Below are 18516 nucleotides of genomic sequence, written 5' to 3'. Positions count from 1 at the left end.
CCCTGTCTCGTACACACCTGATCCTGAGAACATCTTCCCCACCTGTGCCTCGTTTACCCTAATTACCCCATGCATTTAACCTCCTGTCTCATTCTTTCTGGTCGCCGGTTCGTTGTACCTTGTTGTCATATTCCAGCATTCCTTGTTTCCACGTCACCGACTCATAGTAAGACTAGACCCTGTTCTGATTTTTGACCTTGCCTCTTTGCCTCACGTTTTTTGGATACTGTTGCCTTTTTCGGATTGCCTGCCTCTGTACCGACCTCTGCTCGTTTATTCAGCCTCTCTTTTTGGAAACTGTCCATCAGTTTTGGAGTCGTGCATTTTGGGTCCTGTCCTCTGTTCCGTTCTTGACAGTAAAGCCTAACTTAAGTGGGGCCGACGCTTCATATTTTGCTGTGAGAACCGCCTCAACACCAGCTTAAGCAAGGACCCAACGGGGAGCTTTAACCCTTTCAACGGAGAGCTGGTCAGAACTCCCTTAGCTCGAAAGAACTGGGGAGGTCTGGCTCAGGGCGGCTGTCTTGACTTCTTTTTCTCGAGTGGTGGTTGCCTTGACAGCAGCTATCCGGGGTGCTGGATCCTATCCCAGCTGATTTCGGGTAGAAGGCCGACTACACCCTGAACTGTTCACCAGTCTGTTGCAGGGCGCATATAAACACAAACGTTTAAACCGGGAATGAAAGGAGTGTGGAAATTTTATTTTGAAATGATTCTCCTTAGTTCCATGCCTGATGTTGGAGGTTGAGGTCTGCAGCCAGACTTTGAGCTTATCGCTTTAACTTCAATTTCCAAGTGTCCTCAGACCTTAGGATTTGTTTCTCCTGGGGTTATGTGAAACTTGTTGCTGGCTGGAATTGCGTGGGCCGCTGTCAATAACTCAATTTCTGCTCTTGGGCACTACAGTCACAATAGTTTCCATAGTGTAGTTGTTATCACATGTGTAAGGTCCTTGGTTCAAACTGGGTGTGAGCTAGCATATATATATATATATATATATATATATATATATATATATATATATATATATATATATATAGAGAGAGAGAACGAGAGAGAGAGAGAGAGAACGAGAGAGAACGAGAGAGAGAGAGAGAACGAGAGAACGAGAGAACGAGAGAACGAGAACACACACACACACACGTCCGAGAGGATTTTGCACGCCCTTGTCTTAGTTCTGGCAGCGTGCAAGTCCTCAATGGTGGGTAGGGGGGTACCGACAATCCTTTCAGCAGTTTTGATTGTCCGTCGGAGTTTGTCCTTTTTTTGTAGCAGCACCAAACCAGACTGTGATGGAAGAACACAGGACCGATTTGATGACCGCTGTGTAGAACTGTCTCAGCAGCTCCGGTGGCAGGCCGTGCTTTCTCAGAAGCCGCAGGAAGTACATCCTCTGCTGGGCCTTTGTGAGGACGGAGTTGATGTTGGTCGCCCACTTCAGGTCCTGAGAGATTGTAATTCCCAGGAACTTGAAGGTCTCGACGGTTGACACAAGGCAGCTGGACAACGTGAGGGGCAGCTGTGGCGAAGGATGCCTCCTGAAGTCCACGATCATCTCTACCGTCTTGAGCGTGTTCAGCTCCAGGTTGTGTCGGCCGCACCGCAGCTCCGGCCGCTCCGTTTCCTGTCGATATGCAGACTCGTCATCGTCCTTGATGAGGCCGATGACAGTGGTGTCATCTGCAAACTTCAGGAGTTTGACAGTCTGGTTCGCTGAGGTGCAGTCGTTCGTGTAGAGAGAGAAGAGCAGCGGAGAGAGGACACAACCTTGGGGCGCCCCAGTGCTGATGCTCCGTGTGGATGACGTGGGCTCCCCCAGCCTGACCTGCTGTGTCCTGCCCGTCAGAAAGATGTAAATCCACTGGCAGATGGCAGGTGAGACGCTGAGCTGGAGAAGCTTAGTTGAAAGGAGTTCAGGGATGATGGTGTTGAATGCTGAGCTGAAGTCCACGAACAGGATCCTCGCGTAGGTCCCTGCACTGTCGAGGTGTTCTAGGATGAAGTGCAGTCCCATGTTGACTGCATCATCCGCAGACCTGTTCGCTTGGTAGGCAAACTGCAGGGGGTCCAGCAGGGGACCTGTGGCACTCTTGAGGTGGTCCAGCACGAGACGTTCAAAGGACTTCATGACCACAGATGTCAAAGCGACAGGCCTGTAGTCATTCAGACCAGAGATTGCAGGTTTCTTGGGGACTGGAATGATGGTGGAGCGTTTGAAACAGGATGGAACTTCGCACATTTCCAAAGATCTGTTGAAGATCTGAGTGAAGACTGGAGCAAGCTGGTCCGTGCAGACTTTGAGGCAGGATGGGGACACATGGTCCGGGCCTGCCGCTTTGTTAATCTTCTGTTGTTTGAAGATGCGTCTCACATCCTGTTCATGGATGGTTAACGCAGAAGTCAGAGGTGTGGTTGTGGTCGCGGGTGCGGCCCGGGTGGGTGTGTGGTGTGAAACTGTCCTTTTCAAATCTGCAGTAGAAGGTATTCAAGTCGTTGGCTAGTGTGCTATTGTTCTCAGCTTGGGGGGATCGTCGCTTGTAATTAGACAGCGATTGGAATGCATGCAAGACTGATTTAGAGTCGTTTGCGCTAAACTGTTTTTCCAACGTTGCTGCATAGGTCCTCTTTGCAATGTTAATTTCTTTAGTCAGCTGGTTTCTAGCTCGATTATACAGGGCCCTGTCCCTGCTCTGATATGCGTCCTCCTTAGCTTGGCCAAGCTGCTTAAGTTTAGCAGTGAACCACGGCTTGTTGTTGTTGAATGTCCGAAATGATTTTGTTGGTACACAAACCTCTTCACAGAAACTGATATAGGATGTGACAGTGTCCGTATATTCATCCAGGCTGCCGGCTGAATTTTCAAAGACACTCCAGTCTGTGCAGTCTAAACAGCTTTGAAGTTCCATCTTGGCTTCATTGGTCCACTTTTTGACTGTTTTCACTGTAGGCTTCGCACATTTAAGTTCTTGCCTGTACGTCGGTATTAAGTGAATTAAGCAGTGATCAGACGAGCCCAGGGCTGCACGAGGTATAGCACGGTATGCGTTTTTTACCGTAGTGTAGCAGTGGTCTAAAGTATTATTTTCCCTGGTAGGATAGTCGATGTGCTGCTTGTATTTAGGGAGTTCGTGGTTGAGTTTAGCTTTTTGACTTTTCTTTTTTCTTGTTTAATTTTGAATCAAAGGCCAATATACAATTTTTTTTAACATGGATATTATATTTGTGTTAATTTGCAGTTTAAATGTGACAGTGTAAGATATGCTGCTTCCAATGAACATTCCAACATGCCATCTGAAACAAATGCTGCCATTGATTCTTCCCTGTTTCTCCTTTTTTCCCTCTGATAAGGGATTCAACCGTTCCTCTGCCTGCAACTGACCATGACACCAAGAGACGGACCTGCTCTCAACACCAGGAGACGTGCATGAAGACAGAGCTGCAGGATCTGGGGCCGTGGCTGGGATGTCGCCCGGTGCGCAGAGGGAAAGGCCGCCGCTTGACAAGCAGCTCTCGTGCCACTCTGACCGTGGCAGTCGGACGGCCAGCGTTCCAGCGGTCACGTGCTGAAACAAGGACCCGGCGGCCCTCGCTTGCACACGGCCTTCCAGGGGTAAGCGGGCAAGTAAGTTTATTGCCCAACCAACGTTGACACTATATAAGGCACGGACAGGGAGAGGACCTGGTTCCAATTTCAGACATCCCCCTTCTATGACACAGCTGCAGCGATGGATGGACAGTCATAAATGACTGTGTGCTTGTGTGCAATGTATTTATGTGAATAGTGTGTGTGCATAGTGAGTGTATGTGTAATATTGTAAACTCTGCATGGGTATAATGTTCTTTTTTTACTGTATGTACATTGTAGTATCTTTTGTCATGTTGATTCTTGTTAAAGTGGGCTAAACAGATATCTGTGTTTTGTTTCTAAATACATTAAATATGTTTGAAATGCTGAAAACATGCAAAGATTTATAATAATATACAGCTGAATTGTTGAGATATAGCTTATGCATCTTTTTCACCGTTTGAATTTTTCTGATTTTGTGGGTGGGGCTCAAACAGGGCGTATACTTTCACAACGCGAGTCCCCCCCACACGATATAAGGACAAAGTAACGTCGTTTCGTTTGGCAATGCTGCTCAGTTGTGAGTTAGCTGTGCCGAGCTTCCATAACAAGGCCCATTTACCACTCCAGCGTGCAGTCAGCAGGCTAACGACGGCTACACCCCGATGAGGCGTCTTCGCCACATGCCTCGATTTTACAAAACAGCTCGGTGACGTTATTTTAGCTCTCCAAAAATGAGGAAATAAAAAAGCAATGCGTTGACTTTTTGAAGACACGCAGATGGCGAGCTGAACATCACCACCACCAGCAGTGCAGTGTTTTACGACGGATACTTTTGTAAACTTTCACCAGACAACATGGCTTCATGGGTAACTTGATACTCGTGAATGGGGCAGTGGTGACTGTCTAACTACCCGGGCTTCCTCCTACCATCCCGCTGTCGTCAGGTGCCGTGTTCGGCTGTGACATTATGTCACCGACGACGAGGGTAAGTTGACTTGTGTGCTTATTTTTCTGATTATAGTCCACGATAACGATTCAGTTTTTAAGTTGAGCCTCCTCACATGATTTTACATTGTATAAGTTATCAACCCCTCAGTATAATTAATTCCTTTTGGCTCAGCCATTCGATACACCCACAGCATCTGAGAGATGATAGGTGGCCCTTATTGTTAGTTTTTAAACCTGATTTTTATTCATTCAAACTTGTCAGCCTTATTAACATTACTCTTCTCTGTGGTGTGTCACATTTCGGTGCCATTTTTTGGGGTTTGCTTAGTGCCACTTTCAAAGCGTTTCTATTCTTTTCAATGGGCAAGATGGATTTGAGATACAAGTAAATTGAGTCACTCTCACTGTTCGGAGTACATTTTATTATGGATCACATGTACTGTACACTTCACAGTTTACCACGAAAAGTCAATGTTTCTTTACAGTATAGTTCAATCAATAATTCATTTATTTGACATGGACATCAATAAATCATTGGAAAACAAGGCATGCATTACTTTGTGGATTTTGGCACCAGTGCTATTTCTTAATATTTGTCCAGAGGAGTCTTTTAGAAAAGATAGAGAACACGAAGATAAACATGGTAGGTAAAATGCACAAATATAGATTTTGTCATTACTTTTGATATTAAACATTTACATTTTCAATGAAAGCTTCTTGATCACTGCGATTCTCACCAGCACACTTGTTTATTAACCCGATACTTAGTGGAGAACGTTTGACCAAAAACTGAACAGCCAAATGGTTTCTCTCCAGTGAGTCTTCCCATGTGTCAATTGCTTTTACAGCAAACGTTTTCCAACAATGAGAACATTTTACATACTTTGTTGTCAGTGTGACATGTCATATCACCTTTGGACTTTTTCTCATCATGATCGTCGTCAGTGTTGTAATGTGGCATCATGTCGTCACGATCTGATAGTGGGTGGGGCAAAATCTGGCTGAAAATGAAACATTTCATCAGAAAACAATTCTTCAATGACTACCGAGTCTATTTTGGAGGGCTTTTTTTTCAGCAGACATCATCTATGAGTTCAGAACAGTGGAATATTTGCCCATGTTCTCACCTTTAACTCGTCCCTTGAAAGTATTTTGGCACCCGTGCTAATTTTTAGCCCACAGGAGGCTTTTAGAAAATGGATGGACAAGAAGATGCAATAAAAGCTAGTACACAGAATCCAAAAATGTAGATTTTTGTAAGTCAGTAACATAGTAATTAGTTTTTTTAAAACATTTACATGAAAAGCTTCTTGAGCACGAATCACTTATTACAAGCACACTTGTGTGTCGTAACCCGATCCGTAGAAGAGAAGCTCTGGCCACAAACTGAGCAGGAAAAAGGTTTCTCACCAGTGTGCATTCTTGTGTGTATTTTTAAGTATACATCCCGAGTGAATCTTTGGCCACAAACTGAGCAGGGAAAAGGTTTCTCACCAGTGTGGGTTCTTGTGTGTGATTTTAAGCTTTCTTTCAGAGAGAATCTTTGACCACAAACTGTGCAGGAAAAGGGTTTCTCACCAGTGTGGGTTCTTGTGTGTAATTTTAAGCTTTCCTTCACAGAGAATCTTTGACCACAAACTGTGCAGGAAAAAGGTTTCTCACCAGTGTGCATTCTTGTGTGTATTTGTAAGTGTCCCTTCTGAGTGAATCTCTGACCACAAACTGAGCAGGAAAAAGGTTTCTCACCAGTGTGGGTTCTTGTGTGTAATTTTAACCTTTCCTTCACAGAGAATCTTTGAGCACAAACTGTGCAGGAAAAAGGTTTCTCACCAGTGTGCAGTCTTGTGTGTATTTTTAAGTTTCCCTTCCAAGTGAATCTTTGGCCACATTCTGAGCAGGAAAAAGGTTTCTCACCAGTGTGGGTTCTTGTGTGTAATTTTAAGCTTTCCTTCACAGAGAATCTTTGACCACAAACTGTGCACGAAAAAGGTTTCTCACCAGTGTGTATTCTTGTGTGTATTTTTAAGTGTGCCTTCTGACTGAATCTTTGACCACAATCTGTGCAGGAAAAAGGTTTCTCAACAGTGTGGGTTCTTGTGTGTAATTTTAGCCTTTCCTTCACAGAGAATCTTTGACCACAAACTGTGCAGGAAAAAGGCTTCTCACCAGTGTGCGTTCTTGTGTGTCTTTTTACGTGTTCCTTCCTTGAGAATCTTTGACAACAAACTGAGCAGGAAAAAGGCTTCTCACCAGTGTGTGTTCTAATGTGTTTCGATTTACTCGTTTTAGCAAATGTTTTCCCACACTGAGGACATTTCCATTGTTTATTGTCAGTGTGACATGTCATATCACCTTCCGACTGTTTATCATCATCATCATAGTCAGAAGAGTGTGACATCGTGTTGTCGCGATCTGATAGTGGAGCTAAGAGTCCGACTGCTTGTGAGCCTCCACAGTGGTCTCCATCAGCTTCTGTTGTCATGTGTTGACTTGAGCTGCTACTTGGAGGCTCTGCCCCTCTGCTCTCCTCACTTTGAGCTTCGTCTTCACTCTTCAAAGGGTCACCAGTTGATGGAAACTTGGTGATATCCTCCTCCTCTTTGATGTGGGGGTGCACTTCTTCCTCCTCTTCCTCTTTAATGTGAGGGGGTTCTGGCTCCTGCCACTGAGTAAGAAGATCTTCATTGTCTGCAAGACAAGACAAACATGGTTTGGTCAGTCTTTTCTCATGTCCTGACTTTAATGTTGTGTATTATAGATTAGATTTATATTTAAGGTGAATGTGAAAGACAGATGAGTTTGATATATTGGAAATATTAAAATTGGGCAGGTCGACCACAACAATAAAATGTGAATAAGTGTAAAATATTAAAACTCATCCATCCATTTTCTCCCGCTTATCCGAGGTCGGGTCGCAGGGGCAGGAGCTTTAGCAGGGACGCCCACAGTTCCCTCTCCCCAGCCACTTCATCCAGCTCTTCCGGGGGGATGCCGAGGCGTTCCCAGTCCAGCTGAAAGACTAGTCTCTCCAGTGTGTCAAGGGTCGTCCCTGGGGTCTCCTCCCGGTGGGACGTGCCCGGAACACCTCACCAAGGAGGAGTCCGGGAGGCATCTGAATTATCTGCCCAGCCACCTCATCTGGCTCCTCTCGATGTGGCGTAGCAGCGGCTCTACTCTGAGATCCACCCGGATGACCGAGCTTCTCACCCTAAGGGAGACCACAGACACCCTGCAGAGGAAACTCATTTGGGCCGCTTGTATCCGGGATCTTGTTCTTTCGGTCATAGGTGAGTGTAGGAACATAGATCGACCCTTAAATAGAGAGCTTCGCCTTTCGGCTTAGCTCCTTCTTTACCATAACGCACGGATACAAAGTCCGCATCACTGCAGATGCTGCACCGATCCGCCTGTCCATCTCCCGTTCCATTCTTTCCTCACTCGTGAACAAGACCCCAAGACACTTGAATTTCTTCAGGATATAAGCCCCAACCTGGAGAAGGCACAACACCCTTTTCCAACTGAGGACCACGGTTTCAGATTTGGAGGTGCTGATTCTCATCCCAGCCGCTTCACACTCGGCTGTGAACTGCTCCAGTGAGAATTGGAGATCACGGCTTGATGAAGCCAACAGAACCACATCATCTGCAAAAAGCAGAGATGCAATACTGAGGCCACCAAACCGGACCCCCTCTATGCCTCGGCTGCACCTTGAAATTCTGTCCATAAAAGTTATGAACAGAATCGGTGACAAAGGGCAGCCTTGGCGGAGTCCAACCCTCACCGGGAACGAGTCAGACTGCCGGATATGCAGACCAAACTCTGACTCCAGTCTTACGGGACCGAACAGCCCGTATCAGGGGTTTCGTTAGCCCATAATCCCGAAGCATCCCCACAGAACTCCACGAGGGAAACAGTCGAACGCCTTCGCAAAGTCCACAAAACACATGTAAACTGGGCGAACTCCCATGCACCCTTGAGGACCCTGCCGAGGGTGTAGAGCTGGTCCACTGTTCCACGGCCAGGACAAAAACCACACTGCTCCTCCTGAATCTGAGATTTGACTTCCCGACGGACCCTCCTCTCCAGCACCACTGAATAGACCTTACCAGGAAGGCTGAGGAGTGTGATCCCCCTGCAGTTGGAACACACCCTACGGTCCCCCTTTTTTAAGAACTGTTGCTGGTTCGCTGCTTCCCCCTCCTGAGACGCCGGATGGTGGAGCAGAACTTCCTCAAAGCCGTCCGGAAGTCTCTTTCTCCATGGCCTCACCAAACTCCTCCCATACCCGAGTTTTTGCTTCAGCGACCACCAAAGCTGCATTCCGCTTGGCCAGCCGGTACCCATCAGCTGGCTCAGGAGTCCCACCGGCCAAAAAGGCCTGATAGGACTCCTTCTTCAGCTTGACTGCATCCCTCACCGCTGGTGTCCACCAACGGGTTTGGGGATTGCCGTCACAGCAGGCACCAACCACCTTACGGCCACAGCTCCAGTCGGCCGCCTCAGCAATGGAGGCGCGGAACATGGTCCACTCGGCCTCGATGTCCCCCGCCTCCCCCGGAACATGAGCAAAGTTCTGTTGGCGGTGGGAGTTGAAACTCCTTCCGACAGGGGATTCAGCCAGACGTTCACAGCAGACCCTCACAATACGTTTGGGCCTGCCACGTCGGACCGGCAACTTCCCCCACCATTGGAGCCAACTCACCACTAGGTGGTAATCAGTTGACAGCTCCGCCCCTCTCTTCACCCAAGTCTCCAAGACATGCGGCCGCAAGTCCGATGACACGACCACAAAGTTGATCATCGAACTGCGACCTAGGGTGTCCTGATGCCAAGTGCACGTGTGGACACCTTTAGGCTTGAACATGGTGTTCGTTATGGACAATCCGTGATGAGCACAGAAGTCCAATAACAGAACACCGCTCGGGTTCTGATCGGGGGGGGGGGGGGGGGGGGGGATGTTATGAACAGAATCGGTGACAAAATTGGGATGTTGTGTTAAATAAAAACAGAATACAATGATTTGCAAATCATGTTCAACCTATATTTAATGGAATACACTACAAAGACAAGATGTCAATGTTCAAGCTGATAAACTTTATTGTTTTTAGCTAATCTTTTTTTTTTTTGGCTGCAACACGTTCGAAAAAAAGCTGGGACAGGTGACAAAAAAGACTGAGAAAGTTGAGGAATGCTCATCAAACACCTGTTTGGAACATCCCACAGGTGAACAGACTAATTGGGAACAGGTGGGTGCCATGATTGCTTCCCTGAATTGCTCAGTCATTCACAAGCAAATATGGGGCGAGGTTCACCTCTTTGTGAACAAGTGCATGAGAAAATAGTCAGACAGTTTAAGGTCAATGTTCCTCAACGTACAATTGCAAGGAATTTAGGTTTTTCATCTACGGTCCATAATATCAAAAGGTTCAGAGAATCTGGAGAAATCACTGCATGTAAGCGGCAAAGCCGAAAACCAACATTGAATGTCCGTGACCTTCGATCCCTCAGGCAGCACTGCATCAAAAACAGACATCAATGTGTAAAGGATATCACCACATGGGCTCAGGAACACTTCAGAAAACCAATGTCAGTAAATACAGTTCGGCGCTACATCCGTAAGTGCAACTTGAAACTCTACTATTCAAAGCAAAAGCCATTTATCAACAACACCCAGAAACGCCGCCTGCTTCTCTGGGCCCGAGCTCATCTAAGATGGACTGATGCAAAGTGGAAAAGTGTTCTGTGGTCCGATGAGTCCACATTTCAAATTGTTTTTGGAAATTGTGGATGTCGTGTCCTCCGGGCCAAAGAGGAAAAGAACCATGCGGACGAAAAGTTCAAAAGCCAGCATCTGTGATGGTATGGGGCTGTGTTAGTGCCAATGGCATGGGTAACTCACACATCTGTGAAGGCACCATTAATGCTGAAAGGTACATACAGGTTTTGGAGAAACATATGCTGCCATCCAAGCAACGTCTTTTTCATGGACACCCCTGCTTATTTCAGCAAGACAATGCCAAACCACATTCTGCACGTGTTACAACAGTGTGGCTTCGTAGTAAAAGAGTGTGGGTACTAGACTGGCCTGCCTACAGTCCAGACCTGTCTCCCATTGAAAATGTGAGGCGTATTATGAAGCGTAAAATACGACAACGGAAAACCCGGACTGTTGAACAGCTGAAGCTGTACATCAAGCAAGAATGGGAAAGAATTCCAGCTCTAAAGCTTCAACAATTCGTGTCCTCAGTTCCCAAACATTTACTGAATGTTGTTAAAAGAAAAGGTGATGTAACACAGTGGTAAACATGACCCTGTCCCAGCTTTTTTGGAACGTGTTGCAGCCATCAAATTCTATGTTAATGATTATTTGCTAAAAACAATAGTTTATCAGTTTGAACATTAAATATATTGTCTTTGTAGTGTATTCAATTAAATATAGGTTGAACATGATTTGCAAATCATTGTATTCTCTTTTTATTTATGTTTAACACAACGTCCCAGCCGGGCTGTTCGGTCCCTGTACGACCGGAGTCAGAGTTTGGTCCGCATATCCGGCAGTAAGTCGGACTCGTTTCCGGTGAGGGTTGGACTCCGCCAAGGCTGCCCTTTGTCACCGATTCTGTTCATAACTTTTATGGACAGAATTTCTAGGCGCAGCCGAGGCATAGAGGGGGTCCGTTTGGTGGCCTCAGTATTGCATCTCTGCTTTTTGCAGATGATGTGGTTCTGTTGGCTTCATCAAGCAGTGACCTCCAACTCTCATTGGAGCAGTTCGCAGCAGAGTGTGAAGCGGCTGGGATGAGAATCAGCACCTCCAAATCTGAGACCATGCTCCTCAGTCGGAAAAGGGTGGCGTGCCCTCTCCAGGTCGGGGATGAGATCCTGCCCCAAGTGGAGGAGTTAAAGTATCTTGGGGTCTTGTTCATGAGTGAGGGAAGAATGGAACGGGAGATCGACAGGCGGATCGGTGCAGCGACTGCAGTGATGCGGAATTTGTATCCATCAGTTGTGGTAAAGAAGGAGCAAAGCCGAAAGGAGAAGCTCTCGATTTACCGGTCGATCTACGTTCCTACCCTCACCTATCGTCACAAGCTGTGGGTCGTGACCGAAAGAACGAGATCCCGTATACAAGCGGCCGAAATGAGTTTCCTCCGCATGGTGTCCAGGGTCTCCCTGAGAGATCGGGTGAGAAGCTCGGTCATCTGGGAGGATCTCAGAGTACAGCCGCTGCTCCTCCACATCGGGAGGAGACCCCGGGGTCGACCCAGGACACGCTGGAGAGACTACATCCTTCGGATGGCCTGGGAACACCTCAAGATCCCCCCGGAAGAGCTGGATGAAGTGGCTGGGGAGAGGGAAGTCTGGGCGTCCCTGCTAAAGCTACTGCCCCCGCGACCCGACCTCGGATAAGCGGTAGAAAATGGATGGATGGATGGATGGATGGAGACAGTTACATAATACCTCAATTGAACTGTGGTCATCTAGAGACACTGCTAGATATAACTGTGTCATCTGCATAGCTATGATAGTCAAAATTAAAGTTCTGGAGAACTTGACCCAAGGGTAGCATATACAGGCTGAACAGGAAGGGTCCAAGAACTGACCCTTGAGGGACCCCATTGGTCATTGCCATTCAATGAGATTGAACACTTCCAATGGTTCCAAAATAACTCTTTTCCTCCAGGTTGGACCCGAACCATTTAATGAATGTTCCATTTAGTTCTACCCACGTTTCCAACCTGTTCAGCAGTATATTATAATCTATCGTATCAAAACCCGCACTGAGGTCCAACAAGACCAGAATTGACACCTTTCCCGAGTCAGTATTCAATCTTATATCATTTAGCACTTTGATAAGAGCAGAGTCTGTATTGTGATGAGTTCGGAACCGTGATTGAAATTTGTCAAAAAGTCAATTTAAGTTCAAGAAATTGCTGAGTTCATTAAAAATAACTCAACAATCTAGGCTAGGAAAGAGAGATTTGAGATGGGTCTGTAGCTTGCTAACATGGAAGCGTTCAGTGTTCTATTTTTTTTAGCAGAGACTTAATGCCAGCTACTGTAAGAGCTTTAGGAAACTCGCCTGACTAAACTCCTTTGAGAGCTTTTTTCATGTGGTTTACATCTTTTTATTAGTCAGGCCAGTTCACAGCTAGTGCAGTAAATAGCCTGGACATACATACCGGTAGAAATAGACAAGACACAATGTATATTATTTGATACCATGCATTCTGTATGTAATAACAGACTAACCCTTAATTAAGTATAGATACTTATTTTATCATCCCATGAGAAAATTGTTGTTTTATTTATTTCTCATTTATCGCAAAAAGAGAGGACTGTGGTTATGTCAGCCTATAGTGGGGAAAAGGGAATATAGTCAGCCCCCGATTGTGCAAGTTCTCTCACTTAAAAAGATGAGAGAGGCCAGTTTTTTTAATTTTATTTTTTTAATAAATCATAGGTATACCTCACCTATGAGAGAAAATGCGGGGGAAAAAATCCAGAAAATCACATTGTAGGATTTATAATGAATTAATTGGTAAATTCCTCAGTAAAATAAGTATTTGGTCACCTACAAACAAGCAAGATTTCTGGCTCTCACAGACCTGTAACTTCTTGTTTAAGAGGCTCATCTCTCCTCCACTTGTACCCGTTTTAATGGCACCTGTTTGAACTCATCAGTACAAAAGACACCTGTCCACAACCTCAAATAGTCACACTCCAAACTCCACTATGGCCAAGACCAAAGAGCTGTTAAAAGGACATCAGAAACAAAATTGTAGACTTGCACCAGACTTGGTGTGAAGAAATCAACTAAAGGAGCAAGTATTAGAAAATGGAAGACATATAAAACCACTGCTAATCTCCCTCAATCTGGGGCTCCACCCAAGATCTCACCCCGTGGGGTCACAAGAACAGTGAGCAAAAATCCCAGAACCACAGCAGGGGACCTAGTGAATGACCTGCAGAGAGCTGGGACCAAAGTAAGAAAGGCTAACATCAGTAACACACTACGTCACCAGGGACTCAAATCCTTCAGTGCCAGACGTGTCCCCCCCTGTTTAAGACAGTACATGTCCAGGCCCGTCTGAAGTTTGCTCGAGAGCATTTGGATGGTCCAGAAGAGGACTGGGAGAATGTCATATGGTCAGATGAAACCAAAATAAAACGTTTTGGTAAAAATTCAACCTATGTTTGGAGTACAAACGATGCTGAGTTGCATCCAAAGAACCCCATACCTACTGTGAAGCATGGGGGTGGAAACATCATGCTTTCTGGCTGTTTTTCTGCAAAGGGACCAGGACGACTGACCGGGGAAAGGAAAGAATGAATGGGGCCATGTATCATGAGATTTTGAGTGAAAACATCCTTCCATCAGCAAGGGCATTGAAAACGTGGCTGTGTCTTTCAGCATGACAATGATCCCAAACACACCGCCCGGGCAACAAAGGAGTGGCTTCGAAAGAAGCATTTCAAGGTCCTGGCGTGGCCTAGCCAGTCTCCAGATCTCAACCCCAGAGAAAATCTTTGGAGGGAGTTGAAAGTCTCTGACAGCCCCAAAACATCACTGCTCTTTACGACTGCGGCAATCCACTGAAAAGATGAAAGGCTAACTCGTCTCCTCGTAGCTGAAGATTTACAACTTGGCTCTCCCGACGCCCATATTCAAGTCCTCTCCTCCATTGACAAAAAGCTATCACTTCTCGATCTCTTCCACCAGGAGATTAAGGAGTTCAAAACCATCTTGGAGTTCACGCACCAAGAAGTCAGAGAGCTAAAAGAAGACAATGCCGAACTTCAGTCAGCCATGAAAGCGATGACAACGGAGGTAGAAGTTCAAGAAAAATAAAAAATAAATCAAAGCAATGCTGAATTTACAGTCAAGAAGCACATGGGATAAAATTTTTCCAGGATTTCCGAGAGTACACCTGATGATCCAGATGCTCGAGTAAAAAGGGATAGATGGTGGTAGACTTTGCAACAAGGATGCAAATGGCTGTCTGTAGTGAACCCTTTTTGCCAGAAGAGGCACGAACATAAGGTGACCTACAAGAGTGGAGGTAGAAGCACGCAGGTGGATTACATTTTGTGCAGACGATGTAATCTGAAGGAGGTTACCGACTGTAAGGTAGTGGTAGGGGAGAGTGTGGCTCGACAACATAGGATGGTGGTGTGGAAGATGACTCTGGTGGTGGGGAGGAAGATTAGGAAGACAAAGGCAGAGCCGAGAACCATGTGGTGGAAGCTGAGACAGGACGAGCGTTGTGCAGCTTTTCGGGAAGAGGTGAGACAGGCTCTCGGTGGACGGGAGGAGCTTCCAGAAGACTGGACCACTGCAGCCAAGGTGATCAGAGAGGCAGGAAGGAGAGTACTTGGTGTATCTTCTGGCAGGAAAGGAGAGAAGGAGACTTGGTGGTGGAACCTCACAGAACGGGAAATCATACAAGGAAAAGGGTTAGCTAAGAAGAAGTGGGACACTGAGAGGACCGAGGAGAGGTGAAAGGAATACATTGAGATGCGACACAGGGCAAAGGTAGAGCTGGCAAAGGCCAAACAAGAGGCATATGATGACATGTATGGCAGGTTGGACACTAAAGAAGGAGAAAAGGATCTATACAGGCTGTCCAGACAGAGGGATAGAGATAAGGATGCCTGGATGCCGTACTTACCCATCACTTCTTCATCACCCCTATTACCTTCACCAACATGTCCATTACAATCTGTACCAATTACGTCTCTCTCTCTCTCTCTGGGATGCTCAGAACTACTTCGTCTAGATCCTTCCAGAATTTCTCTTTCACCTCTAGGTCACATCCTACCTGTGGGGCATAGCCACTAATCACATTATACAAAACGGCCTCAATTTCAAGTTTCAGCCTCATCACTCGATCTGATACTCTTTTCACCTCCAAGACATTCTTAGCCAACTCTTCTTTTAAAATAACCCCGACTCCATTTCTCTTCCCATCTACACCATGGTAAAACAATTTAAACCCTGCCCCTAAACTTCTAGCCTTACTGCCTTTCCACCTGGTCTCCTGGACACACAATGTATCAACCTTTCTCCAAATCATAATGTCAACCAACTCCCGAGACTTTCCCGTCATACTCCCAACATTCAAAGTCCTCACATTCAGTTCTAGGCTCTGTGCTTTCCTCTTCTCTTTCTGCAGAAGAACCCGCTTTCCACCTCTTCTTCGACTTTGACCCACAGTAGCTGAATTTGCAACGGCGCCCCGCAGGTTGACGGCACCGGTGGCGTACGTTGTTAACCCGGGCCACGACCGATCCGGTATGGAATTCTTTGGATGAACGCTCATGTTTGTTTGGCAAAGTTTGAAGCCGGATGGCCTTCCTGACGCAACCCTCTGCATTTATCCGGGCTTGGGACCGGCCTACAGTTTGCACTTGCTTGTGCCCCCCATAGGGCTGCATTTGTATTTACACAACATCCTATTTCAAAACAATGTATCATTTTCAGGTTCAAATGTACTTCAGGTTAAAAGATGCCCCTTCCCCTCAAAAGTTATAACGTACACTTGGATCAGGCAAAAACAGGGCTGCTTCATGAACTCCTGCAAAGCAAATATATCTTCATGGGATTTGACACCGTCTTCCTCTTAATCTAAGTGGGCATACTTTGGGGAATCATTTGTTTGTTGACAGTTTTGTTGTATTAAAATTGCAAAGCTTTTCTCAATTATTTCACGTATTTGAGTGCTTTTTAAAAAATGTTTAATTGCAGCCTAAAGAGTTGCTTCGAATTCAAACTACTGTGCAGCCTTTCAAGACACCTGGCACCTTTACTCAGAAGGGTTAGAAAGATGGCGCCGATAAGTAGCACTTGCAGGCCAAACATTCCATGGATGTCAGCTGGTCCACACGCGTAAACTGCGCAACGTGCGTGATGACGTCTTTACTCCTATTTGGGTAGGCTAAGAGAATTGTTAACCGTTTCTTGATTTGGGGGTTGCCACCCCCCTGTCTAGAGTGGCAGCGGCCACCACATAACTCCGCCCCTTCCGCAGACACAGATAGTACACATTATAGAATGTTAATAACGTTATGTTAAATGTATCATCAAATGGGGCCCGTATATAAAACCAGAAATATTATTAAAATTAGAATGCATGCAACAAGTAAACCAACCTGCTCTGTGTAGCACAGTTGGAGGCTGCCGATTGAACACAACGTCCAGTCGTTGACGTTGTGGCTCCATCTCCTCTTTTGGTCCACAAAGTTCCTCCCCGTACTCTGCTTCCCTTCTTGCCCACATTTTCACACGACGACCACAACACTTTCCGCCCTCGGTTGGAGGGATGAGAAAAGCAAGTGCAAATCAGATATGTGAAATCATGATTAAGATTTGGACACTGCGGGTTAAACAGTACGTTAGTTAAAATGGCAAAGCACCAAAATCAACAAGAAAACAGCACAGTGTGAAAATATGTATTTTGTGAAACATGAGACAGAAAGAAGACAGCTAATTTGTGACTTCAGGAGAAGAAATGTGTGTTGAAACATGATAGACATTATACAAAAGGATTCACAAGCCAGATTAATAATAACGATAATCGTTACAGGACATTATTTCAGCCTCTCGGACAAACAAAGTTTATCGAATTGAGTTTTTGTGTTGTTTTATTAACCACATTTTAGTGTTAGCTGCGATTGGCTGGCAACCAGTTCCGGGTGTACCCCGCCTCCTGCCCGATGACAGCTGGGATGGGCTCCAGCACGCCCGCGACCCTAGTGAGGAGAAGCGGCTCAGAAAATGGATGGATGGATGGATTGATTTTAGTGTTAGTATTATATATTGTGCTCCCGACTCCTTACTCGTAGGTGGCAGAAAGAAAACCACTTTACCTCACGCTTGAGCTCTGCTGAGCGAAGTTTTGATCACAAACGCGTCTCTTTGTTGGCAAGCTAGGCTAAAAATAAGATGGGCCGAGAAGCTTCAACGTGCACGAGACCGAACACGAAGATTGCACGAATGATGTTTTAGTCCACTAAAGTAGTGATCACGGGGCGTCCCGCGTCGAGGATGAGGAACATTCGGTGCAAATTCAGGAAGACTTGCTGAAACGCGACCGCCCTTCCTCCCGCATCGCCAGAAGGAAAAGGCGATGTATTACCCGTGATCCTTTACGACAGAAATATTTAAAGGGGCAGGCCCGATTCGAGCCAACTGAAGTCAAGCCAGCCGCCCCTAATTTTGTTCATACTATGTATCAAGGTAAGAAACCGCCAACAAGCGGCGAAAGCCACCTTCAAAATAAAAGCCTCACAAGAATTGCCCTCCAGGGACCTCAATGCTTTCGGATTTAAAATCATGATAATAAATAACCTCTCTGTTATAACGCAACTTGTCCACTTCTGAGAGAAAGTAAACTATGCCAGGATTGCAACCAGCAAGGTTCATTCGAATCTTGAGATGCATTAAAAAGGTAAGTTGATTTGAAATCTGCATACATGACTGCAAGTAGTATATATTTTTTCAAAAAATATTTAAAAAAAAAATCACATTAGTAAGAAAAGTCCAGGGGCCTCATGTAAAAAAAGGTACGTACGTACAAAAACGTGGCGTCCGTTCTTTTCCACGGCAAAGTTCCGATGTATCAAGAGTGACATGAGCGTGGAAATGTGCGGTTCCTCACGCCAACTGCATGGCTGGCGTACGCACGTTTCTGCAGCTGTTGGTGCTTTGGCGACACTCCGAGGTGATGCTGGGAAATCTCATTATCAGAAATCTGCGCATCAGAGAGACATGAACAATTAGCACTGATGAACAATTCATGCCCGGCAACATTTGATTTCAACAATGCCACTGAGGCAAGGACTCAGAATTCATTTGTATTTAATGAACCACTGATATTTGTGAGGACACCTATTAATTGATCAAGGCGATCATTTCTCATTCCTTGTGACTCCAGCACATGCACTGAAAAAAAAGTCCTTTGAATGTACTTCATTTGAACATGTACATCGGTTGCACG

General features: G+C 45.8%; 1 protein-coding gene across 4 annotated transcripts in view; it reads right to left on the bottom strand.

The window, feature by feature from the left end:
* Positions 1-4929: 4929 nt before the first annotated feature.
* Positions 4930-18516, bottom strand: part of LOC133398276 (gastrula zinc finger protein XlCGF57.1-like) — a 23287-nt gene continuing 9700 nt past the window's right edge. Inside the window, exons 2-4 of one of the 4 annotated variants that reach the window (XM_061669926.1) lie at positions 16670-18270; positions 6869-7204; positions 4930-5517 (exon numbers count right to left, since the gene is read on the bottom strand). In XM_061669926.1, the coding sequence (XP_061525910.1) occupies positions 5477-5517; positions 6869-7204; positions 16670-16796 (504 nt within the window). In that variant the 5' untranslated portion in view covers positions 16797-18270 and the 3' untranslated portion in view covers positions 4930-5476. Of the gene's footprint in view, positions 7205-16669; positions 18271-18516 lie in introns of all 4 variants that reach the window. The other 3 variants (XM_061669923.1, XM_061669922.1, XM_061669925.1) reach the window with 3 other exon arrangements.

The sequence above is a fragment of the Phycodurus eques genome, unplaced genomic scaffold, assembly GCF_024500275.1.
Source record: "Phycodurus eques isolate BA_2022a unplaced genomic scaffold, UOR_Pequ_1.1 contig_29, whole genome shotgun sequence".
Classification (NCBI taxonomy): Eukaryota; Metazoa; Chordata; class Actinopteri; order Syngnathiformes; family Syngnathidae; genus Phycodurus; species Phycodurus eques.
The sequence above is the reverse complement of the archived record's forward strand: the minus strand, read 5'-3'. Positions and strand labels throughout refer to the sequence as shown.